At 44.6% G+C, this 21,948-nt stretch overlaps 1 protein-coding gene and 1 long non-coding RNA gene across 16 annotated transcripts in view; one reads left to right on the top strand and one right to left on the bottom strand.

Annotated features, from left to right (window-relative positions):
• Window positions 1-251: 251 nt before the first annotated feature.
• On the bottom strand, window positions 252-20,375 carry LOC310829891. The gene is made up of 3 exons (XR_014557413.1): window positions 20,251-20,375; window positions 19,457-19,524; window positions 252-924 (listed from the first exon to the last, which is right to left on the bottom strand). It is a non-coding gene; the product is annotated as an uncharacterized lncRNA (long non-coding RNA).
• Window positions 953-21,948, top strand: part of MLLT6 (MLLT6, PHD finger containing) — a 93,713-nt gene continuing 72,717 nt past the window's right edge. For 10 of the 15 annotated variants that reach the window (XR_014557362.1, XR_014557363.1, XM_083708637.1 and 7 more), the window contains exons 1-2: window positions 953-1,876; window positions 20,291-20,370. Coding sequence is in view for 13 of the 15 variants with exons in the window: in XM_083708637.1 (XP_083564763.1) it covers window positions 1,768-1,876; window positions 20,291-20,370 (189 nt within the window). In the remaining 2 variants the exon portion in view is untranslated. The remainder of the gene's footprint in view (window positions 1,877-20,290; window positions 20,371-21,948) is intronic. The other 5 variants (XM_083708639.1, XM_083708634.1, XM_083708640.1 and 2 more) reach the window with 1 other exon arrangement.

The raw sequence follows: 21,948 nt of genomic DNA, 5'->3' as shown, positions 1-21,948 counted from the left end.
CTCTGAGAACAAGGCCTTGTCCTCTTCTGTCAGCACTTCTGGTATCTGAGGAGCGTGATCAGGTCCTTTTCAAACATAAACCAAAAGTTACAGTGCTGTAAGAAAATTATTAGGTTTTCCATTGTGACCGTTTGGTTGGTTGGACCTAAAGGCGTTACCAAACTTGCTTTGGGGTTTTTCCCTTTTCCTAATGAGTCAGCAAGGCTACCTCCAACTCTGCTTTGAAGAGAGTAAAATAGATTCACGGAATCTCCAGGTGTCCTTTTTATTGTGCTTTCAGGATGAGTTGTGCTCGTGATCCTGTATTCAGTGCTGCTTTAGTGCCTGCAGAAGTTTCAGGTGGAAAATACAGTTGAGTTTCAAATCGGCGCACGACCCGCAACCTCCTCCTGAAATCCTGTAACTTTTTATACCTCTTAGGGTCTCTCTTGACTGTGTTTTTTCGTGGGTTTTTTTTGGGGGGTGGGTGTATTCTGCGACATGTCACTGACATGGTAATAGTGCATTAGTTTATACTGGGCTGTCCACACAACGTTCCATTTCATTAGCTGTACTGCAACGTGTCTCCAAAATTATTGCATTATTGCCGCCTGGCATTTGGGCTATAGCATAACAAAACCTATAAACCAGAAGAACATTTGCAGTATTAAAAAGTTGCAGAATTTCAGTAAGGATAAGCGCAGCTTGGGAACGAAGCATTTGTATGTCCACCTCTCAACTTTTGCGGGTACAAACAATCCTGAAAGCTGGCTTATGTATAACCGCCCCAATATCAGAATGAGCTTGAATCATCTAATAAAAGGATGTCTGGAGGACAAGTTTCAGTATATATAGCGATAGGTTTCAAAATCCACACGCTCCTCTTGTTGTTGGGGGGTCCACTTCTCCTCACTGGCCGATGGGTGGCGCTGGCGGAACCCTTATCTGTCAAAAGAAGGCAACGTTACAGATAATAGGATTTAAGGGGGTGGTGGGACATATTCCTCCTTTTTTCCCTTTTGGTCCTTTGCATGCTTGATCGCTCCATATTGAACAACGACCAAAAGAAAAAAAAAGAAAAGGGGGGAAAAGAAGGGAGGGTGGAAATGTTGCTCGTGCACTTCAGATGCCAGATCCGTTCCCCTGGATGAAGAGAAAGGAAAGGAAGAAAAGGCGGGGGTGGGTGGGGGACCCCGAACACTTCAATAATTGCAAAAGGGAGCTGCTGGCGGGGGTGGGGAGGAAGGAAGCAGAAAAATACCTCCCTCCCAAGTGAGGCAGCTGTTCCTGAACCTAAGACTTTGCAAGCGCGTGGAGCCATGATTGCTGGGTTGTGGGCTGTGTGCCGCCAAGGCGACGTTTTGTGCGTGTGTGCGTGAGTCTAGCGTGTGTGCATGCGTGTGTGAGAGTGTGTGTGTGTGTTTGTGTGTGACTAGCAACCGCGTCTGCTTCAGCTCAAGCAATGCCGCCGATCTCCCGTTTGCAAATAACAATGTGGCATTTTTGTCCTGCGGGGAGGCTCCGGAGTCCCCTTCTTTTTTTCCCTCCGCCGTCCTAGCAAGATTGTTGTCTCTGAAAGGCGGATCGGAGAGAGAGAGGGCGCTGGGGAGGGAAGGTGGGGTGGGGGGGGGAGAGGAGGGAGAGAAACAAACCCGGAGATTATAAAAGAAGGAAGAAAAGGACGAGGAGTGACTGCGTGTTTGGAAACAACAACATCACCATCACCCCCAACGACAACAAACAGGAGGGTAGTAGGAGGAAACCAGCTCAGAAGAAACTTATGGAAGAATGAAGGAGATGGTGGGTGGCTGCTGCGTTTGTTCCGATGAGCGGGGCTGGGCTGAAAACCCCCTGGTGTACTGTGATGGGCATGGCTGTAACGTGGCGGTGCATCAAGGTAAGACCCCCCCCCCAACCAATCCCTCCGTATTGACACCTTTTCCATCCCTCCTTCCCTCCTTACGCCTCTCTTTCCTTCCCTCCCTCCGTCCCTCCCCAGCCAAGCCCCACTTTGCATCTTAACTCCTTGCCAGACTAGATGCATATATCTATATAAATCTATGTGCGCGTATATATAGCTCTGGCGATGTAGTCAACAGAGAGAGAGAGATGTGGTGTAATTTCCCCTCCATTCATCTCAAGCCTTTGCAAAGCTTTGAGCAAATAATAATAACGATATTAATAATAATAAAAAAGATGTTTAGGCATGGAGTTGCAAAAAAGAAAAGAAAAACGGGTGGGAGGATTTTAAGTGTGCGTCGTTGTTATTCATAGTAAGTAGTGTGATTTCTATTGTTCTGTATAACGGTATTCTTGACAGGGCCTTCTTGGGGAGGGGGATGCAGAAGCGCAACCTTAGGAAGAAAGGGGGGGTCGGAGCTGTGTCTGTATCGCTGGGAGGGCAGGTTTCTTTTAATTCTGCTAGTGCCGGGAGGGGGGCAGATCTTAGGCTTCCCCTCCTCTCACTGATGTGTGTGTGTGTTTATCGCTTTGTTTTTTTTTTTTTTATTTATGCGTTTTTAATTGCACCGGCCTATAAAGGGATGTGTGTGTGTGAGAGAGAGAGAGAGAGAGAGAAAGAGGGAGATCTAAAACAGCAGCAGAGACAGAAAGGTTAGACGGGGGTGGGCGGCTTGTTGTGTGCATGTTTGTATTTGTATTATTATATTATTTGACGTAGCTTCAGAAGAATCGTATGGCCGTGACCTCTGACGGTCTCCCTCAGCTTCCTTCCGGATTAGCAGGGTGGCTAATAATAGCACCCCTGCTGTCACTTTTTTTTTTTTTTGGTTGTGTATGTGTGTGTAGAAGGGGTGCTTTAGCCTGCAGTTTCAAGGTAAGCTAGGAAAGGGGGGATAATGTATACCAGAGAGAGATGGAGCAGAATTTGGGGAACATCCCTTCTCTGCAAAATAACACTTTGAGCAAGGAAAACAGTGTGTGTGGTTTGTGTGCCTCCGGGCTACTATTCTGTCTCTTAGTAGATCATTAACACTGGAAACAGAAGGGCAAGGAGGAATCACCTCAGCTGCACCCAGCCCCACAGATCTAGGGCTGGTGCTAAGCCTGGCGTTATCTTTTCCAACAGAGCTTTGCTTTCTAAAATAAATGAAAGTAAAAGAACGACCAACCATTGTGGGAACATCACAAGCTCCCTTATACCGAGTCAGGGCATTGGTCCATCTAGAAAGTGTTGTCAACATTGTACTGTCAACACTGTATGGGCAGCTAGTCTTTGCCACCTGTACTGGGAGGATGCCAGGAATTGAACCTGGAACCTTCGGATGCTCTACCGCTAAGACACAGCACTTAGGCTTACCCCACAGGTCCCCTGTCTCTGATCCCTAATCCGAGATGCATGAAAGCTGCCTGTGGTTATTCCATAGTGCGGAGGAAAGGCACTCTGTCCATGCTCACAAGCGCTGTCTTCACACATCAAAAGCCATTTGTTTATAGACAGGATTTTGAGCTTTGATGGAAGTTGAGCTTCTTTACCATGACATACTGAGCTTGGTGTGTTTCATGTTTTATCCTGTTCCAATGAGTGGTAGCTAATTCGGAGCAGACCCATTGAAATCAACGAACTTAAGTAACTTAGTAAAAGGTAAAGGTACCCCTGCCCGTACGGGCCAGTCTTGACAGACTCTGGGGTTGTGCGCCCATCTCACTCAAGAGGCCAGGGGCCAGCGCTGTCCGGAGACACTTCCGGGTCACGTGGCCAGCGTGACATCGCTGCTCTGGCGAGCCAGAGCCGCACACGGAAACGCCGTTTACCTTCCCGCTGGTAAGCGGTCCCTATTTATCTACTTGCACCAGGAAGGGGCTTTCGAACTGCTAGGTTGGCAGGCGCTGGGACCGAGCAGCGGGAGCGCACCCCGCCGCAGGGATTCGAACCGCCGACCTTTCGATCGGCAAATCCTAGGCACTGAGGCTTTAACCCACAGCGCCACCTGCGTCCCAAGGCACCATATTAATAACACCAGATGTTACCCAGTGTGTTTTGCTTTTATATAAATTTTACATAGCTGTTTTTATTTCTAGTGGCTTTGAATGACCGAAAAGTAGGAAATAATTATGTTTTGTTTATCTATCTATCTGTATAGGTAATTAATTAATATATAATTAATATTTTATTTTTTAATCCTGCCTAAGCATTTAAATTCTATGCAGCAATTTAACACGATTCCAAGCTGAGTCTTGGTTTTGAAGATAGTTTTTGGAACTCCGTTTGACATTTAGCCTTATAATGAAATCCCATTCGTTTGCTAGCTTTGATGCTGCCTCTCGAATCACCTGCCCATTAAAAACAATTCATGCACATAAGCAAGTGAGGAAAGGCACCTTGCGAAAGGGAAACTGGTGAAGGTTTGCAAAAAATGTTAGCCAAATCAGCAAAGGATTATAGCTCAGGGATAGAGCCTGCCTTGTAAATAAGCCCACAATTTAGTAGCCTGCAACAAAATTCAGTTGGCTGCTAGTAACCTGCATTTCCATGCTGGTTACAGAGGAAGGAAGCCCCCTCCATCAAAGTCTACAAGGGGGAGGGGGCTACTAAAGCAAACAGTCCAACCCCTGCCTTCTGCCATGGTGGCTGACAGAGGAGGGATGGATTGACCCTTTTCTTCTCTGCCAGCCTATGCACTTGCCTTCATGGAATTTCATTCATTCGCCTGGTTGGATTTCCTGATCACCCATGGCTACCAAGCAAATGGTTAAATACAAAGCTGAGTGGACCAAATGCTTTGAGTGGACCAAGTTAGTCCCAGGCATCTCTAAGGCTGGGATGGATTCCTACCTGAGATGCTGGAGAACAGCTACCAATCAAGGTAGATAGCATTGAGCTTGATGGACCAATGGTCTGATTTGCTATTAAGCAGCTTCCTGTGTTCTTACCTCGAAAGTTGTTGGGAAGGGCACAGCACCTGAGCCCAGTTTCCCCAAAGGCTAGCTACCTTGCCCTTGGTCCTTTCCTGAGAAATCTGTGACAGCAAGGACTCTTTCAGGAAGACTTAACAGTTGATACAACTGTTTGCTAAATCCTAAATCCTAGACCAAAAAAGCAACTAGGCTGCAATCTGTAAATACGTTCTGTGTATATTCTAGTCTGGTCAAGGGACGGACGCAGATGTAAGCATTATGCTGTTGTGCACAGGGAGTCAGAGATGCATTGTCTTGAATGCATGAAAAGGAAATAAACAACAATCTGACTTTTAGAAGACATCGGAAGGGATGTTTTTATAGGGAAGTTTTTTAATGTTTGATGTTTTATTGTGGTTTATAATTGGTTGGAAGCTGCCCAGAGTGGCTGGGGCAACCCAATCAGATGGGTAGCATATTAATAAATAATAATAGCAGTAATAATAATAATAATAATAATAACAACAACAACAACAACAATCCTGTCCACGCCCTCTCAATAGGAAGGGCGTATGGTTGGGCAGAATCCTACTCACTGACAGGAATGCTTTGCTAGGCAATAGGAAATACATTGCCTGGTTTAGGAAAAGCCAGTTAATGGTCTGTGGCCTGCTTTTGGTCTCCAGAACTATTTCATCTAGCCAAATTGTATGGTTAAAAAATGTACATAGTTACTCTCATAAGGTAAATAAAAATAGAAATAGGTTTTAGAAGGAGGAAGAAAAAGACAATGTGTAGTACAGTGATTAAACTTTGGGGACTAGAACTCAGAGCTTCACCTGACCATGAAGTTCACAGTTTGGTCATTGAATATGAAGCAAGTTTTACAAAATATTAAGAGTTGTTACATTTTTGTTTAATATAAGGCAGGCTTGCTTACTTTGTATGACCAGAACAAGAATCTGTTTATTATTGAGGCTAATATAGGCTTCCTCAAACTCTGCCCTCCAGATGTTTTTGGCCTACAACTCCCATCATCCCTAGCTAGTAGGACCAGTGGTCAGGGATGATGGGGATTGTAGTCTCAGAACATCTGGAGGGCCGAGTTTGAGGAAGCCTGGGCTAATACACAAAGGAAAATTAAAGTAAACACAAGAACAAGCTAAAGGGTGGAGTCTTTGCTCCTCCAACCCATAATAACTGGAGACAATATTTAACTCTATAGTTACCAATTGCTACTACAACTACTATGATATCACAACTTTCAAAAAACCGTCAAGAAATTGCACCAACTGCCTTCCACTAGACATGGACGAAGATATAGCTCACGTGAAAAGCAAGGGGCACCTTTCAGATATCACAATAACTTCTGAACAGCTGTGGAATGGTTTGTTTGCTTTTGCTATGATAAACTCCCCATGATGCTGTTACAGTGAACAATTAAGACAGCACACAATATTCCTTTCTTGGAGCATTTAGGGGATTTCCTAGTAAGGCTGGAAGATAGATGCTCTGCCTTATGCAAACAGTTTTGGGGGATATTGCATGTAGAGGAAGGAACAGGGTTAAGGCACTTCAAAAATTTGCTTCCTCACATCAAAAGGTTCAACAAGCATTTCATTTTTTTTTCTTGTCAAGCCTCCACTCTAATTGTTCATTAGGTCATCTCAGTTCGCAGAGTTGGTGAACATCAGGGAAAGGAAAAGCCTCTTTGCAGCCGTGAGAGCGACTTCAGATGACAATAGTGTTTACCTCTGTGTCCTTGGGCAGCTGCTGGGGCTCCAGCAGGATTCTGGCAGGACCCACTGAAAATGCCTGTCCTGGGACACAACTATTTTTTTCTAGCCTAGCACTCCAGGTCTAGCCACCACATACATTTTCCCAGCTCTGGGCTATCATTGGAGATTGAAATGAAGGCTTGACCCAGCTATCCAGAGCACCAGGTTAAACCCATCAGGGCCCACTGACAGGGGAGCCCACTAGAGACCACTTTCCCTGGGCTTCCCTTAAACCTGGAGCCAGCCCTCGTATGTGTGACCCCTTTGTGTTTCCTTCCGCGTACCAGACTGCACACGATTATTCCTCAGGACCAAAGTAGATCTGATGGGGATTGCCACGCTTGTTTATTCATAGGTTTGTCCCATTAAAATTTGAAATGGGGATGGCTTTTTATATATATATATAAAGAGAGGCTTAGTTGTGAGACATTTAAACAGCAAATGTAGTTTGTTTGTTTATATTAAAGGTAAAGGTAAAGGGACCCCTGACCATTAGGTCCAGTTGTGGACGACTCTGGGGTTGCGGTGCTCATCTCGCTTTATTGGCCGAGGGAGCCGGCGTACAGCTTCCAGGTCATGGGGCCAGCATGACTAAGCCGCTTCTGGCAAACCAGAGCAGCGCATGGGAACACCGTTTACCTTCCCGCCGGAGCGGTACCTATTTATCTACTTGCACTTTGACGTGCTTTCAAACTGCTAGGTTGGCAGGAGCAGGGACCGAGCAACGGGAGCTCACCCCGTCGCGGGGATTTGAACCGCCGACCTTCTGATTGCCAAGTCCTAGGCTCAGTGGTTTAACCCACAGAGCCACCCGTGTCCCTTTGTTTATATTATCAATGCTATTAATTGCATTTATATCTTACCTTTCCCCCAAGGAGCTCAGGGTTCCCCCACTTCATCTCCACAACAACCTTGTGAGGTTGGTTAGGCTGTGAGACGCTGGTGATTGGCCAAAGATCACCCAATGAGCTTTGTGGCTGTGTGTGGACTTGAACCCAGATCTCCCAAGTCCTAGTCTAACACTCTTAACCACTACACCACACTAGTTGCTTGTATTATGTCTAGGCTGGGTCTCAGGAGCACCCATAGCTCAGGCCATCTCTTTGGTGTGCTACACTGAGCTACTGTTGGTGAAACAATTTAATCTATATATGTAGCACAAATCACCTCATTTTTTAATAAAGGGTAGCATTATATATCTTATATAAGACAGCAACCACCACAAATGCTCATACGCAACACTGTTTTTAGTGCAATATAAGTCTGAATCTAGGGGATAATGAACCTTTGACCTTCGCTTAGCCTTCCATAATCTCTCTGGAATGCCCCACCTCCCAAAATTTTCACGTTTCTATGTATTTGGTAGCATATGAAATGTTTTCTGTGAAGTGGTCCGTAGTGTCATGGAAAGCATAGAGGACACAGCAGTCAAGAGGCTAAACAACAACTTTGTTGTGTTTGTGGAAGAAAAACAGAGCAGCTGTCTGAAACACTTGACTCCACCTAGTGACTAAACTGTATAATGATACTATCCACACAGAGACAGGACAAAGATGGGAAAGATGTCAGGGGTTTGTTAAACCAGAACTGGGGCAGAACTTGAAGGCTATAAGAGACAGTTGCAGCAGCCCAGTGAGGAAGGCCTGGCCTGTGAGGGACTTAATGTCTGGCTAATTTAGCAGCATTTTCCAGGCCAGGAGGTTGAGTGTGGCAGCCAGAGCACCTGAGAACTAAAGGAGAAAAGAAATATGTATGCCTTTGCTCTATAACTCTAGTCTATTTTATGGTGTTTCTAATGTAGTGTTAGGTGCCTCAAAGGCTTCAGTTAACAGGCAGGTTATAAATACTCTCAACTACATAAATAATAATGTAAAAGAACAGGTGCCTCTTTTCCAGCAGCGACAGTATAAGGCTCCATGGCCTCCTTTGCCAACTCTGTTTGCGCCATCTTCCATGGGCTGGAGGCTGGGATAGGGTAAATTTGCCAGCTACAAGTGGATTTTGGGAATGTGATGCACTGACTGAGGCTGTCCACAAAGTATGTGACCAGACCCTCCAAGTGTCCCTATTTTCCAGGGACAGTCCTGGATTTACAGAAGCCGTCCCAGTTTCTGATTTGATCCCGGAATGTCCTGCTTTTCCTTAGGATGTCCCTATTTATATCAGAAATGTTGGAGGGTATGGAATTATGTGACACCCCCCCCTCCCGAGCCAGAGAAATTAGTAACTATACAACCTTTAGAAGATACCTGAAGGCAGCCCTGTATAGGGAAGCTTTTAATGTTTAATTACTTATTATGTTTTTATATATGCTGGAAGCCGCCCTGAGTGGCTGGGGCAGCCCAGTTAGATGTGTGGGGTATAATATTATATTAAGGACATCACTATTTTCATCGGAGAAATGTTTGAGGGTATGTGTGACAACTAAATGTTAAAGAAAAGAGAACACCACTCTTGTACTTTCCTCTCCCCATAGCATGTCACACATGATATTGTGCATGCCTCTGGCATATTTTTTTATATATTTAGTTTTATCTGGAGCTAAGACTTATTCCATTGAAATTAAAAGGCCCAAGTTAGTCATATTCATTATTTTCCATGGGTCTACTCAGAGCAGGACTAACATTCTTCACAACCTAATAATTTCAGAGTCTTTCAATGTAATCCTACGCACATCTACTTGGAAGAAAATCTTATTTGAATTTACTGTAACTTTCTCCCAGGTAAATGTGTATAAAATTCCAGGCTGAAAAACATGATTCTTGGAGAGGGCAGCATGTGAATATTCATTTGTCACATCACCCAAATGTGCATTCCGATGATGAATACGTTTAGCCCGTTTTGATTGACACATTTCATTTCTGATGTAAAAAGTCACAAGAAAGGACTGAAAGTGCATAATAAGAAACACAGCTGCACTTCACAAGCAAGTCAGGCTCTCTCTCTCCCCCCCCTTTTATTGTTACATTACCCTCATTCCCTGATAAACTGGTGTTCTGTTTCATGCATAAATTTAAAATTTATTAATCAGGCAGCCCAATACAGGTTGTTGCCAAACAGAAACGTACAAGCATATATACATAAGAATTAAACATAAGAAACAAACACATGACCTTTACAAAAATTAAACGTAGATCGAAAAGCAGAACCTTAAATACACAGGGGAATCTTGCTGCATAAAAGATAGCAAACAGGTACAGACAGTAAACAGGACATGGGAACAGGAGGCCAAGGGATGTGGAGCAGAGAACAGGCAAAGATTAAGCCAAGTGGAAAGTCATGCGAACACAGGGGGTCATGGGAAAAGCAAGCACATCTGCCTGCTGGCACTAAGAAACTATGTGCCGTGATTATGCTCGATAAGCAAATGCATGGGCTGATGTCAGGTTTCAAACCGTATTCCTTTCCTCATTTGTCACAAGCAAGCAGGAAGGGCGGTAGCTCAGCGGCCGTAGAGCACCAGCTCAGCATGCCTTGGCTCCCAGGTTAAACCCTTGGCCTCTCCAGATCAGGCTGGGAAAAATTCCCATCTTAACTCCAGAGAGTTGCAGCCTGCCAGTGTGGACAATATTGAGCTGGAATGGAGAGAGTATAAGGCCTCACTGAGAGTATGTTCCTCACTGTTGCCATTTTGCTGCTCCTGCCTACCTCTTTTATTTGTGGCATCTTTTATGAAAGCCCCTGATTAAATTGTCAAATTAGACATGTACACATGTCCCTATTTTCTGGGCAAGATTCGTGGTTTCCTGTTATGAGACCGGAAATTCCATGTTTCTGGAAATCTTCCTTCCTTACCCGTATAAACAGCATTTAAGCCATTATGGGCAAATTAGACAATTGGCTTTTTGACAGAAGCCGGCACCAAACCTATTAGTGCTCCCTACAATCTCATATTAGTCCTTTAAAATGGGCAGTCGGCCACATTTGTTGTGTATGACTCAGTTGGAACCGTACTTGTTTCGTAAGTGCAGGATTTGGGTGCTGTGTGAAGAATCCAGTAGTTTTTTCACCTGAGAAGCCGCTAGTCCTTAGCACTGAGAAAACAGCCTTGATAATCTGGGCATTGCCTGCTAAGATTGCAAAAGCTGGAGCGTGAGGCTGAGCGGGACTTCCAGCAGGGAGAACCTTGATGAGATATTTCCTTTGGATTGCTAAGGAAGGTTGTTTAAGGTCAGAAACCAGCTCCTCCCTCCCCCTCCCCTCAAAATATTTGCCGAAGAAATAAGTGCTTTGTCTACAATGAATGGGTGGGCATGACTTGTTAGCTGATAAAAGAATTTTTGGCTTATTAATCATCTGCCTTTTAGCCAGTGAATGGAGGAAAGAAATTTCAATACATTTGTATTTTGCCAAGCACTCAGTATAGGTGTCTTGTTAAGTTTCTGACATACTGATTGAAGTGTAAGGTAACTTACAATTAAGTCTACAAAAGCTAATATTCATTGTTAGAAAAGCTTTCTTTAGTACGTCCTTTTTCCTCTTCCTATTATAGAAAACATGCCATAACCAATAAGAGTCTGTAGGTGAAAAAAAAATGGCCCCTATAGATTAATCAGGTAAAGCTTTAGTTGATAAATCTGCTAATGAAACTGATGGATCAGGCTTTCAGGGCTAACATATTTCTCATATGCTCCAAATATGTGATGTCATGGTTAGAGTGTTGGACAAGGACCAGGGAGACCCAGGTACCAATTATTTGGTAATAATAAGATAAGCACTGCTGGATTCGGCCAAAGCCCATCTAGTCCAACATTCTGTTCTTACAGTGGACAACCAGATGTTTATCCTTGTAGGGAAGCTATAAGCCATTGATGGCCTTCTCCTCTATGAATTTGTCTAATCTTCTTCCGAAACCTTCCATGTTGGTGGCCATCATGACTTCTGGAGGGAGCGAACTCCATAGTTTAACTGTGTGTTGTGGGATGAAGTTCTTTATTTTGTCTGTCCTAAATTTTCATTGGATGTGTCCCCCGGAGAGGGAGAAATTTCTCGCTATCCACTTTTCCAAACCACGCATGTTGAAGTTCAGTCTAGGTGACCCCAGGCACATCGCTTAGGAGGAGAAACTGGGAAGGCTCTTGGAAGGATGGATGGGATATGTTTGCGCATAGGCAAGTCTCGTTGTTTTCAGTGAACTTACTCCAGGTATTTGTGTCCAAGGTTGCAGCCTAAATATCCCCATTTATCAGGGCCAGACGCAGCTTTCTGGTTTTTGTTCCAGATAAATTGCAGCCCCATGCTTTGCCTTTTGGGATGCCTTGTTGCAATGGTGTTCACATGAGATGCCAGACTCTGAGACATCGTCCATCAATGCTCAGCTATCGCCCTGGGGTTTTGACAGCTAAAATATCTGGGAGTAGTATAGCAACAGTTCTGTATACATCTTGCCCTTAGTACACAGTCATGTTAATGAATATGAATGAACATTTAAAGGCGGGAGCTGCCAGGCTTCAAACTTGAAGGGTATATTTTATTTCTCAGTCCTGAGGCTTACCAACCAGAATCAGGCAGAAAATAGAGACATACCATTAGAAGTAAGAGGCAGCGTATCCAAAGCACCTGTTCAGTCCAGGAGGGGTTTTTTAAGTACCAGGACTGAGCTTTTACACATAAATCTGCTCCTAGCTTTCTGCTAGCCTTTCTTCATTTCAGTAGCCTAATTTAGATTTTTTAAAAAGCATTGTTGTTTGCTGCTGCTGTATTGTTAAATAAATAGACCCAGAAATCCTTGCTGACCCTATTGCAAATCATGTAGGGATCTCCCAGCAGACCTGAATTTGCCCTCTGCCCATTCCTGCATCCATCCATCCAGGTAGATAGATTTCATCCTCACCTTTCCTCCAATGAGCTCAAGGCGATGCACACGGTTCTTTCCACCCTGTTTTATCCTCGCAACAACCCTGTGAGGCAGGTCAGGCTGAGAGATGATGACTGGCCCCAGGTCACCCAGTGAGCTTCATGACTGAGTAAGGGATTTGAGCACAAGTCTCTCAAGTCCTGGTCCAACATTCTAACCCGGGGCAGGCAACCTGTGGCCCTGCAAATGTTGTTGAACTACATTTCCCATCACCCCTGACCATTCGCTACGCTGCCTGCGGCTGAGGAGATCAACGAGCAAAGGGAGCACATGTTCCCTTTTTCCTGTTCTAGTATTTCTTTAAAGGAACATATATCCCTCCTCTTAAAACCAGGCTGTGGCAGAATAAACGGAAACAGCAGACTGGCCTTCAGTGATTTGTAATGATGGTGGTGGCAGAACCTTGAGCAGTGATCCTTGTTATGAGCAAGGGGAATTACAAATATGTCCCTGTTTCCATTTGTGAAACATGGGAGGGTATGATGATTTGCAGACAGGATCGTTGTCACTTAACCGAAGTCAGAGATGGAGTGTCCAGGAATACTGAACTACCTATGGGCACTGTTTTGAGTTGGTGAAAAGAGAAGCTTATTGTCAGGCCTGTCACAGAGCAGGGGCAAGCGGTTGGTCCTCAGTTGCATTATTCAGGGCAAGACAGTCCTCTGCCTTGCTACTCCATCACACTACCTCCTCTCCAATACATTTACAGTGGTACCTTGGTGCTCAAACTTAATCTGTTCCAGAATTCCGTTCCAAAACCAAAGCATTCCAAAACCAAGGCGTGCTTTCCCATAGAAAATGGATTAATCCGTTCCAGACTTTTAAAAACAACCCCTAAAACAGCAATTTAACATGAATTTCTCTATCTAATGAGACCATCGATCCATAAAATGAAAGCAATAAAGAATGTACTGCAGTCACACAGTCAATCAATCAATCAATCAGTAGCTGTACTGGATTCTTCCACACAGTCACAAAAACAAAACAAAAAAAGAGCCGCAAAAAACAAAAACGCAAAATAAATAGCAAAAACAGACAGACCTCAGTGTGGCACTCAAAACGGAAGCGTAACAATCAAAACGGAGCACGCTCGGCTTCCAAAAAATATTTGCAAACCGGAACACCTATTTCCGGTTTGCAGTGTTTGGGTTCCAAGTTGTTTGAGTACCAAGGCATTTGAGAACCAAGGCACCACTGTATTGTTTTCATTTATTGCGCTCTTCAAACTCGTATGCTTGGGCTACAATCCTGGGCATACGTATCAGGGTGTAAGTCCCACTGAACACAGTGGATCTTACTTTATTTTTTATTTTATTTAATATATTTACTGTATTGGCCCGAATATAAGACGCACCCAAATATAAGCCACACCTTTAAAATGTAGTGGGGAAAGGAAAAAAATCTTCTGGGCTGCTTTGTCGGGGGGGGGGAGGCTACGACACTTTGCCAGCGGCCTTCTCCCCTTTCCCCTTCTCTCAGCCGGCATAGGGGAGGCTTGGGAGCCACAGTTGGGATGGGTGCTATTGTACCGCACCCCCAACAGCCCTCGTGGTGGCATCCTGGGCTGGAGGGGGGTGCTCTCCATTCTGGCCTTGGAAGACAAGGCAGGGCTACGGACCTAGGACAGCTGTTTCAGCAGTGATATTGTAGGGTTGTGAATATAAGCCGCACTTTAACTTTTCACGGTTGGAATTTGGGGGGGAAAGTGTGGCGTATATTCGGGCCAGTACAGTACATACTACATTATTCTTTGCATTTCAGCAGTGTACATAAAAAAAATATCCACAAAACATGGGGCAATAACAGAATTAAAATGTATCATAAAACCCAAGCATCACCTTAAAATGCTTGATGAAAGTCTTAGCGATGCACCTAAAGTTCAGCAAGGAGGGTGTCTGTCTAAGTTCAAGGTGGGAAGGAGTTCCACAAGCTTGGGCCCACTACACTCAATGCATACAGACATAGGACTGTGCTGTAAAGTTCATCCATAAAGGTAAAGGTAAAGGGGCCCCTGACCATTAGGTCCAGTCTTGGCCGGCTCTGGGGTTGCGGCGCTCATCTCGTTTATTGGCCAAGGGAGCTGGCGTACAGCTTCCGGGTCATGTGGCCAGCATGACTAAGCTGCTTCTGGCGAACCAGAGCAGCGCATGGAAACATCGTTTACCTTCCCGCTGGAGCAGTACCTATTTATCTACTTGCACTTTGACGTGCTTTCGAACTGCTAGGTTGGCAGGAGCTGGGACTGAGCAATGGGAGCTCACCCTGTCACGGGGATTCGAACCGCCAAACTTCTGATTGGCAAGTCCTAGGCTCTGTGGTTTAACCCACAGCGCCACCTGCGTCCCACTAAAAAAAAAAGTTTATACTAAAAAAAGTTCATCCATAGATAGTCTTTAATTTCTGCAGTGGTATAGCACTATGATTTGCAACACTGCACTGGTGCATTTGATCCTATGAGCTTTCTAAAAGAAATAAAAAAACTCTGCAGATCACATTGTGAGAACATTTATAAGTGGGTCCTTCTGTATTCATTTTAATGTACTGCCAATTTGAAGCTGTCTCTTGATGCTGAGTGCTTACGGTGCCTATCTCTTAAATGGGACAAAAATGGATCCACTTCGCTGCTCCCAGATTAACAGGTGAGCAGGATATCACACAGATGTCCACCAGGTTGAAAAAGAGTTCTCTGTGGTTCAGAAGACCACCTAACAAACCTATTACTTTGTTTGGAAAACTGGAGGGGAAAGCTAAGGTGTTCAATTAATTTGAACTTTAGGAACACGGTTAAGCATTCTTCATAGGACTGAAGCATTTGTGGCAAAGGAAGGAGAAAGAGAGGCCCTGGGCTTTAGAAACATCAGCGCCATGGATCTTAAAGGAAATTCTGCCTGAGTGAGAAGCCAGCTTCTTAAGTTCTCTGGCACAAGTTCTGTGTATGTAGATGAATAATGAGATGCTCAGTTCTCTGCCCTAGTAACCAAAAAGGTACAGTCGCTGGAGGATTGCTTCCATGTAGCATTCTTAGTTTCAGTAAACAGAGAGGGAGGTGGCAAAAGATAGGAAGTCTGTCAGTTCCAGAATCTAATTATGCCAGTCTTCAGTTCTCCACATTGCTGCATCAATTTAGGAATTTAGGAATAGTCCTCATGAGCATTCATCAGCATTTTGGTGCAAATTTCTCACCATATACACATTTTTGTATGCCATTTTGCTGAAGCTACACATTTTTGCAAAGCAATTTCCCAGTATATAATGCATTCTTGTATGCTTGCTTTCACTATTATATACATTTTTATGCATACTTTACCCCAGTTTTTGTACACATTACATGACCTGTACTGCAAAAATGGGAGAAGTGTGACTTTCGAAGGTTTGCTGCATTTCAGTTTGTATACTGTTTTAGAAAGAGCAAATTAGGTAGGTTTGGCTTTAAATGTGAATCAAATCAAGTTTCCTCACCCCCCTCCCCATCCATAGTGGTGGCACTTGCAAAACGTTATTTGACTTATTTGGCTTTATTTCAACATGATGCTAAGGCACATCCTGTGCAATCATTCTGCATTGTCAGAAATTGCATTCTAATCTCTGCAGCCATGGTGTGAGTCAAGCAAATGTGCTTATATTGAGTGAATTTGGCTACAGTATTTTGCTTTGCTTCAGGAAAGGGCCAAAGTACTCGGCAGGACATTGAGCCCTTCATCGTGACTGCTGGGAATACTCGCTTAAATTAAGCCAGAGCGCAATTTAGGGAGGGCAGCCAGGGACAGACCCACCAACACACTCTCTCACATGTTTCAGATCACGTGGACCAATATCTCTTGGCTAGCTTTGCTGGTTCTGCACTCTGAATGACTATTCATATAAACAGCGAAGTGTACTTGTGCTCTAAGTATGCATGCCAATTACCAAAGTCACAAACCCTTCTTCTGAAAAAGAAATGAAAGAGTAAATCTCTGGCAGCAGTGCTATAATTATTATGGGGAATAAAAAGAGTCGCCGCATCACATGTTCTTAAAATAAACAGCCTTTTTTGTGGTAACTTACAGTGCAGTTCTGTAAGCGTCTGTTCATAAGTAAGCCCATCTGAATCCATTTGGACTTACTCCCATGCAAAGTATGTATAAGATTGCACCCTTAGTCTTACATATATCCAAAAGAGGATCTTTCAAGCTTGTGGACAAACTCTCTTTCTCTGCCTCCCTCCCTCTCCTACTAATACTTACATGAAATAGTTCTCCTGAATGTCAGTGCTAATCTCTGGGTGACTGGAAGCTGTACTCAAAGAGAAAAGACCGACTGGGCATGCACAGAGTGTTTTCTTCTCCCTGTTGTGTAACTGCAACTGGTGCCATTCAGTATTTATCCAGTCACCTGAAGATTAGCTTTCAGAACAGAAACCAAGATGCCCAGACTGCCCTGAACATCTCTCATGTTACATAAAGCTGTAAATTCCACAAAGACCTTTTGTTTTTGATAAGCAAAGTTTTAAAATAGCAATGCAAATATATAGATAGATGATAGATGATAGATGATAGATGATAGATAGATAGATGATAGATGATAGATAGATAGATAGATAGATAGATAGATAGAGATAGATAGATAGATAGATAGATAGATGATAGATCGATCGATCGATAGATAGATAGATATTCATTTGCAATGTTGATGTACTTTTATCAATTGCATTTTCCCTCATTTATAAGTTCGTATGCTTTCTTTCCTGCCCCTATCCTTTGTTCTCTTCCTTGCCTTCGTAACATATTCCTTTCATCTCTTCCTTGAAACAGGAAGGAATATAAACAGGAAGGGATTTTAATACAATTTCTCAGTGGCGCTGGATTATTCTTGCCTCTCCTGCTAAAGTGGGACCAAAGACGGTTTCATCTGCCAGAGCTCTTATATATAGCTCTCTGTTTTCCGTACTTGTCTGGACTCCTGGGCTCTTTTTGGGGAGTTGGCCTTTCCCTCCTGATTTCAATGCGTCATTTTTTTAAAAAAACAAACCCACAACAACCTTCTTTTGGCTCAAGTTAAGTTTTGAGCCATAGATAGAGGCATGGAAGAAACCTGTACATTTACATCTGGCCTGGGTTGTTGTAGGCTGCTGTCCAACAACACCAGGTCTGCCAAAGTGTTGCAAATCACAAGGAGAGAGTGATTTATGCTCTAGCCCCCAGCCCCCTTTCCTCACTGCTTTTTTTTACTGAATTACACCAAAAAATCCATCTAGATAGACCTGTATTCTGTAACCAACTTTTGGGAAGCTCACAGGTATGGAGTTTCTCCCCTTCGTGTTTTGTTTCCAGCATTTAGTATTCAGAGTTTATAGATTTCATTTTAAACCCTTCCTGCTGCTCAAACTCAAGATACTGTTCCCACCACAGGATTCTGTGTAGCAGTTCCAAAGAACACAATAAAACAGTCCTCATAACCTCTAGCTCTAGGGTGGGGAAACTTTCTCAGCCTAGGGGCCACATTCCACCACAGGCAGCCTTATGAGGGCCAATGGTGGGTGGAGCAATGGCTATAACGCATACCTTTGCACAGCAGGCTGCGTTCCAGCGTCTCACAAGTCAGAGATTTTCACACACACACACACACACACACACACACACCTCCTGGAGAGCAAGAAGCAGTGAGAAGAGGTGGAGGGTGGTGGTGGTGGGAGCCTTCTTCGTGTTGGTGCCCTGCCTGTGGAATTCCCACCCCAGGAAGGCTTGCTTGGCGCCAACAGCGTTGTACTTTCAGAATGAGACCAGGGTGTTCCTTTATTCTCCTGGCATTTTGACTTTTTGGGGGGTGGGTGGGTGGGTGAGAGGGGTGAGCTGCTGCTGCAGCAGCTTTGCGTGTTTTCATTTGGATTGTATTTTCTGTATTGCGCTTTTAGTTTTGTAAGATCTCATGGCAAACTGCCTTGAAAGCGTGCCTGAATGCTCATGTTTATAGAGAGTTTGCAACCCATGTTTATTGGTAGGAATGATGTCTTTGGCTTGTCTGCTTCGGGAACCACAACGCCTTACAGTTCAATCCTAGGCATGTCTATGCAGTAGGAATTACACACAAACTTCCAGGTACATGTGTATAGCAGCCTTCCCCAACGTGGTGCCCTCCAGATGTTTTGGGCTACAGGTGATTCCCAACTACCTCTCTATTGAGCACACATCCTGATTTTTCTACAGAGAGATTAGATGACATTGACTATTGAGCATTCATTTCGATGTGTTTGCAGGAAGGTTGGAGCAAGCGTTACCCCACACCTTCCAACGCGTTTCCACTGTCAGTCGAAAACTCTGCTCTCTTGGGGAAGCAGGTTTGTTATGTGAGATTTCGCAAGCAACTCTGATTTATAGAATTGTAGGGTTGAAAGGGACCGCAAAGGATCCTCTGGTCCAGCCCCCTGCAATGCAGGAATCTGTGCAATCTGAATTTGATGGCCTGTTATTGAATCCTGCATGAAAACAGTAATAATGTGGAAGCACCCTACAAATGTGGCCCGTGGTGAGGGATGATAGATGTTGTAGGACCCAGCCCTGCTTGGTCCCAAGTCTCGATGCAGTGTAACACATTCATTGTGCCACTGTATCCCTGCCTTCTCAGAAGTAAGCCTCGCCAAAATCAGGAAAGGGTGAATAGAATTGGAGACTGAAGTATTCTTCCACATTTCTAAGCAAATCCTTGGCAACCAAAAAATACTTCTAAAGCAGGGTTTCCCAAACTTGGGTCTCCAGCTGTTTTGGGACTACAATTCCCATCATCCCTGACCACTGACCTTGCTAGCTAGGGATGATGGGAGTTGTAGTCCAGAAAACTTGGGGAGACCCAAGTTTGGGAAACTGTGTTCTAAAACCTGTTGTCAAAATTGTTTCTCAATGGTTAAGTTCAGTAAATTGAAGCTGAGTGGGAGCAGCTGCTTTTAAGTTCGGATACTTTTATCCATGAGCACCTTCTTCAAATGAATACTTTTCCTTAAGTTACCTCTTACCTTTTTAAGCACTGTGCCAGGTTCAAAGAGTTTCCCCCCACAGGATCACTTAACTGACAGAAACTTCCCTAAAAGCAGCAGATTTTCTTCTTCAGATGGAAGGTCTTAAAACTTAGGCAGGCAAATCAGTGCTCCCAATGGGGCAGTGTACTGCTAACCCTCCCTTGCTACAGCTATAGAGCTCAAATCTAAAGTCTGGTTGTAGGACCTTAGAGCTGAGCTGCCTTTTTAAGATGAAGGTTGTCAACAAACCGAGGACTCGCTGAGGGGTAGATTTTTTTTTTTGAGGGGAAGGGGACACTGCTTTGAACTAGCAAGCTCAGGTCTGCTCTCAATTTGCCATAATTGACAATAACTTTTTGGAAACACTATTCATAACAAAGGAAAAGGCAGGCAACTACGCACTTTGTGGAGCTTAGCTTTGCAGAGTGCTCCTTCCAAAACAGGGAGACTTGGCAGATTTGCAGCCTGGTAGGCCTGCACAACTTATGAACCCACCAAGCTGAATGGAGCCACTAGCTCAAGTTGTGGCCTGCCAACTGCTTGAAAGCCTCCTGTTTTGTGGTGTGGGCAGGCCACAAAAAACCAGAAGTTTTATTGAGCTGTCTTCTGTGACTGGCTGGATGGGTTTGGCTCAGTGCATCACAAGTTGTGCAGGCATACAGCATGAGATTTGAGAAGTCCAGCCGAGCCTCTAAGAGACTGAATAAGGGGGGGGGGAGGGTTGTGTTGGAGGGGACCAGCCCAGATTTGCAGCTGGAATAGGAGCTTCTAAACATACACACAGTACATACCCGCACATTTCACTCTTTGTATTTTCCTCTTCCCTCACAGCGTGCTATGGAATTGTTCAGGTTCCCACTGGACCGTGGTTTTGTCGAAAATGTGAATCCCAAGAAAGAGCCGCCAGGGTGGTGAGTATGTCAGAAGAATTGCGCTGTGCTGGGTCAGGACCAAGTCCATTTAACCCAGCATCCTGTTACCGACAGTGATCAGCCAGGTGTGTCTGTGAAGCTCACAGAAACAGAACATAAAGGCAGCAGCCTGCTTAGGTTGTCATCTTGAATGTTGCGGTAGATTGCCTCTGAAGGTGGAGGCTTGAAGCCAGTGAGCACTAGGCACCTAAATGGTTGGCACTGGTGCCTACATAATTTGCCAGTTTCTCCACACCTATGCAGACCTGGTTCTAGGGTCACTGTCTGAGGTGGGCACAGAAGTAGCACTCCCTGTCTGTATTTATTTATTTTTTACCTCATGTGATCCCCTGTATTGCAGGAGCACCTATATTTCACTCTCTAGCTCTATACATTGAGTGGCTATTATTCTAAAAAACAACAACAACAATGATTTTATATATGCTAGGGGGTCTTTAAAATTTCAGCGGTGCCCTGTGTGAGGCCAAAATTCAGGGCCCCTCCCACCTCTCACCTTCCATTCTGCTTATTTCACTACATCATAGCTGTGTTTTTAAAAGGGGACAAATCTTTCCTTTCTTTTCCTTTGGTCATTTAATTTTGCACATCCCCAATAATGTCCCTCCCACCCTTAGAGTTGCCAACTTTTTCCATTGGTTTTTGCTCTTGTGGCTTTGATCTGCATACATGAGTAGGTAGCAAGTAAATGCATCTCTCCATGCTGTGAAAAGCTTCAATTTTCCCAAATGAAATGGATATTAAAGGCACAGGAGTAGCACAGGATTTTTTTTAAAAATCGGGTGGCAGCTGTATCCACTGTCATAGGAGGAGGGGCAGACCTAGCGGAGGCTGGTTCATTAGGGCAAATGGGGGAGGGGCTGCCCCACCAGCTTCATTCTCTCCTCAGTCTGCCCCCTGCTTGCCTGACTTACAAGCAGCGCCCCCCCCCCCCGGGGGTGGCACTACCTGTCAGCTTAATTCTCCTTAATCTTAGTGTTGTCCTCTTAGGGAGGAGAGCAGGGAAGATGGTGGCTTTACCTGACCTGAGCGCTGGCTCCATCTGCTGTTTAGGGTCCCTACACACTACCCCGGGCATAGGCAAACTCTGGCCATCCAGATGTTTGGGACTACAACTCCCATCACCCCTGACCACTGGTCCTGTTAGCTAGGGATGATGGGGATTGTAGTCCCAAACATCTGGAGGGCCCGGGGGTTGCCTATGCCTGCTCTACCCCATCAGTTTTGGTGGGCAGCCACTGCTGCCTAAGCCATTGACCACGCTGGCAGGGGATGATGGGAGTTTTAGTCTATTCCAGGCACCCCCAAACTCGGCCCTCCAGATGTTTTTGGCCTACAACTCCCATCATCCATAGCTAAGAGGACCAATGGTCAGGGGTGATGGGAATTGTAGTCCCAAAACATATGGAGGGCTGAGTTTGGGGTTGCCTGGTCTATTCACACCTGGGGACCTAAGGTTGAAGAACACTGGGGTCAGAAGACACCAAGGTCAGGAAGCTAGATAAGAACTTTATTGTCCCCTTATAGAAAAACAGAACAACCCACAAGGGCAACCAACCC

Source organism: Podarcis gaigeae (assembly GCF_964106915.1).
Source record: "Podarcis gaigeae genome assembly, chromosome: 13".
NCBI lineage: Eukaryota > Metazoa > Chordata > Lepidosauria > Squamata > Lacertidae > Podarcis > Podarcis gaigeae.
The sequence above is the reverse complement of the archived record's forward strand: the minus strand, read 5'-3'. Positions and strand labels throughout refer to the sequence as shown.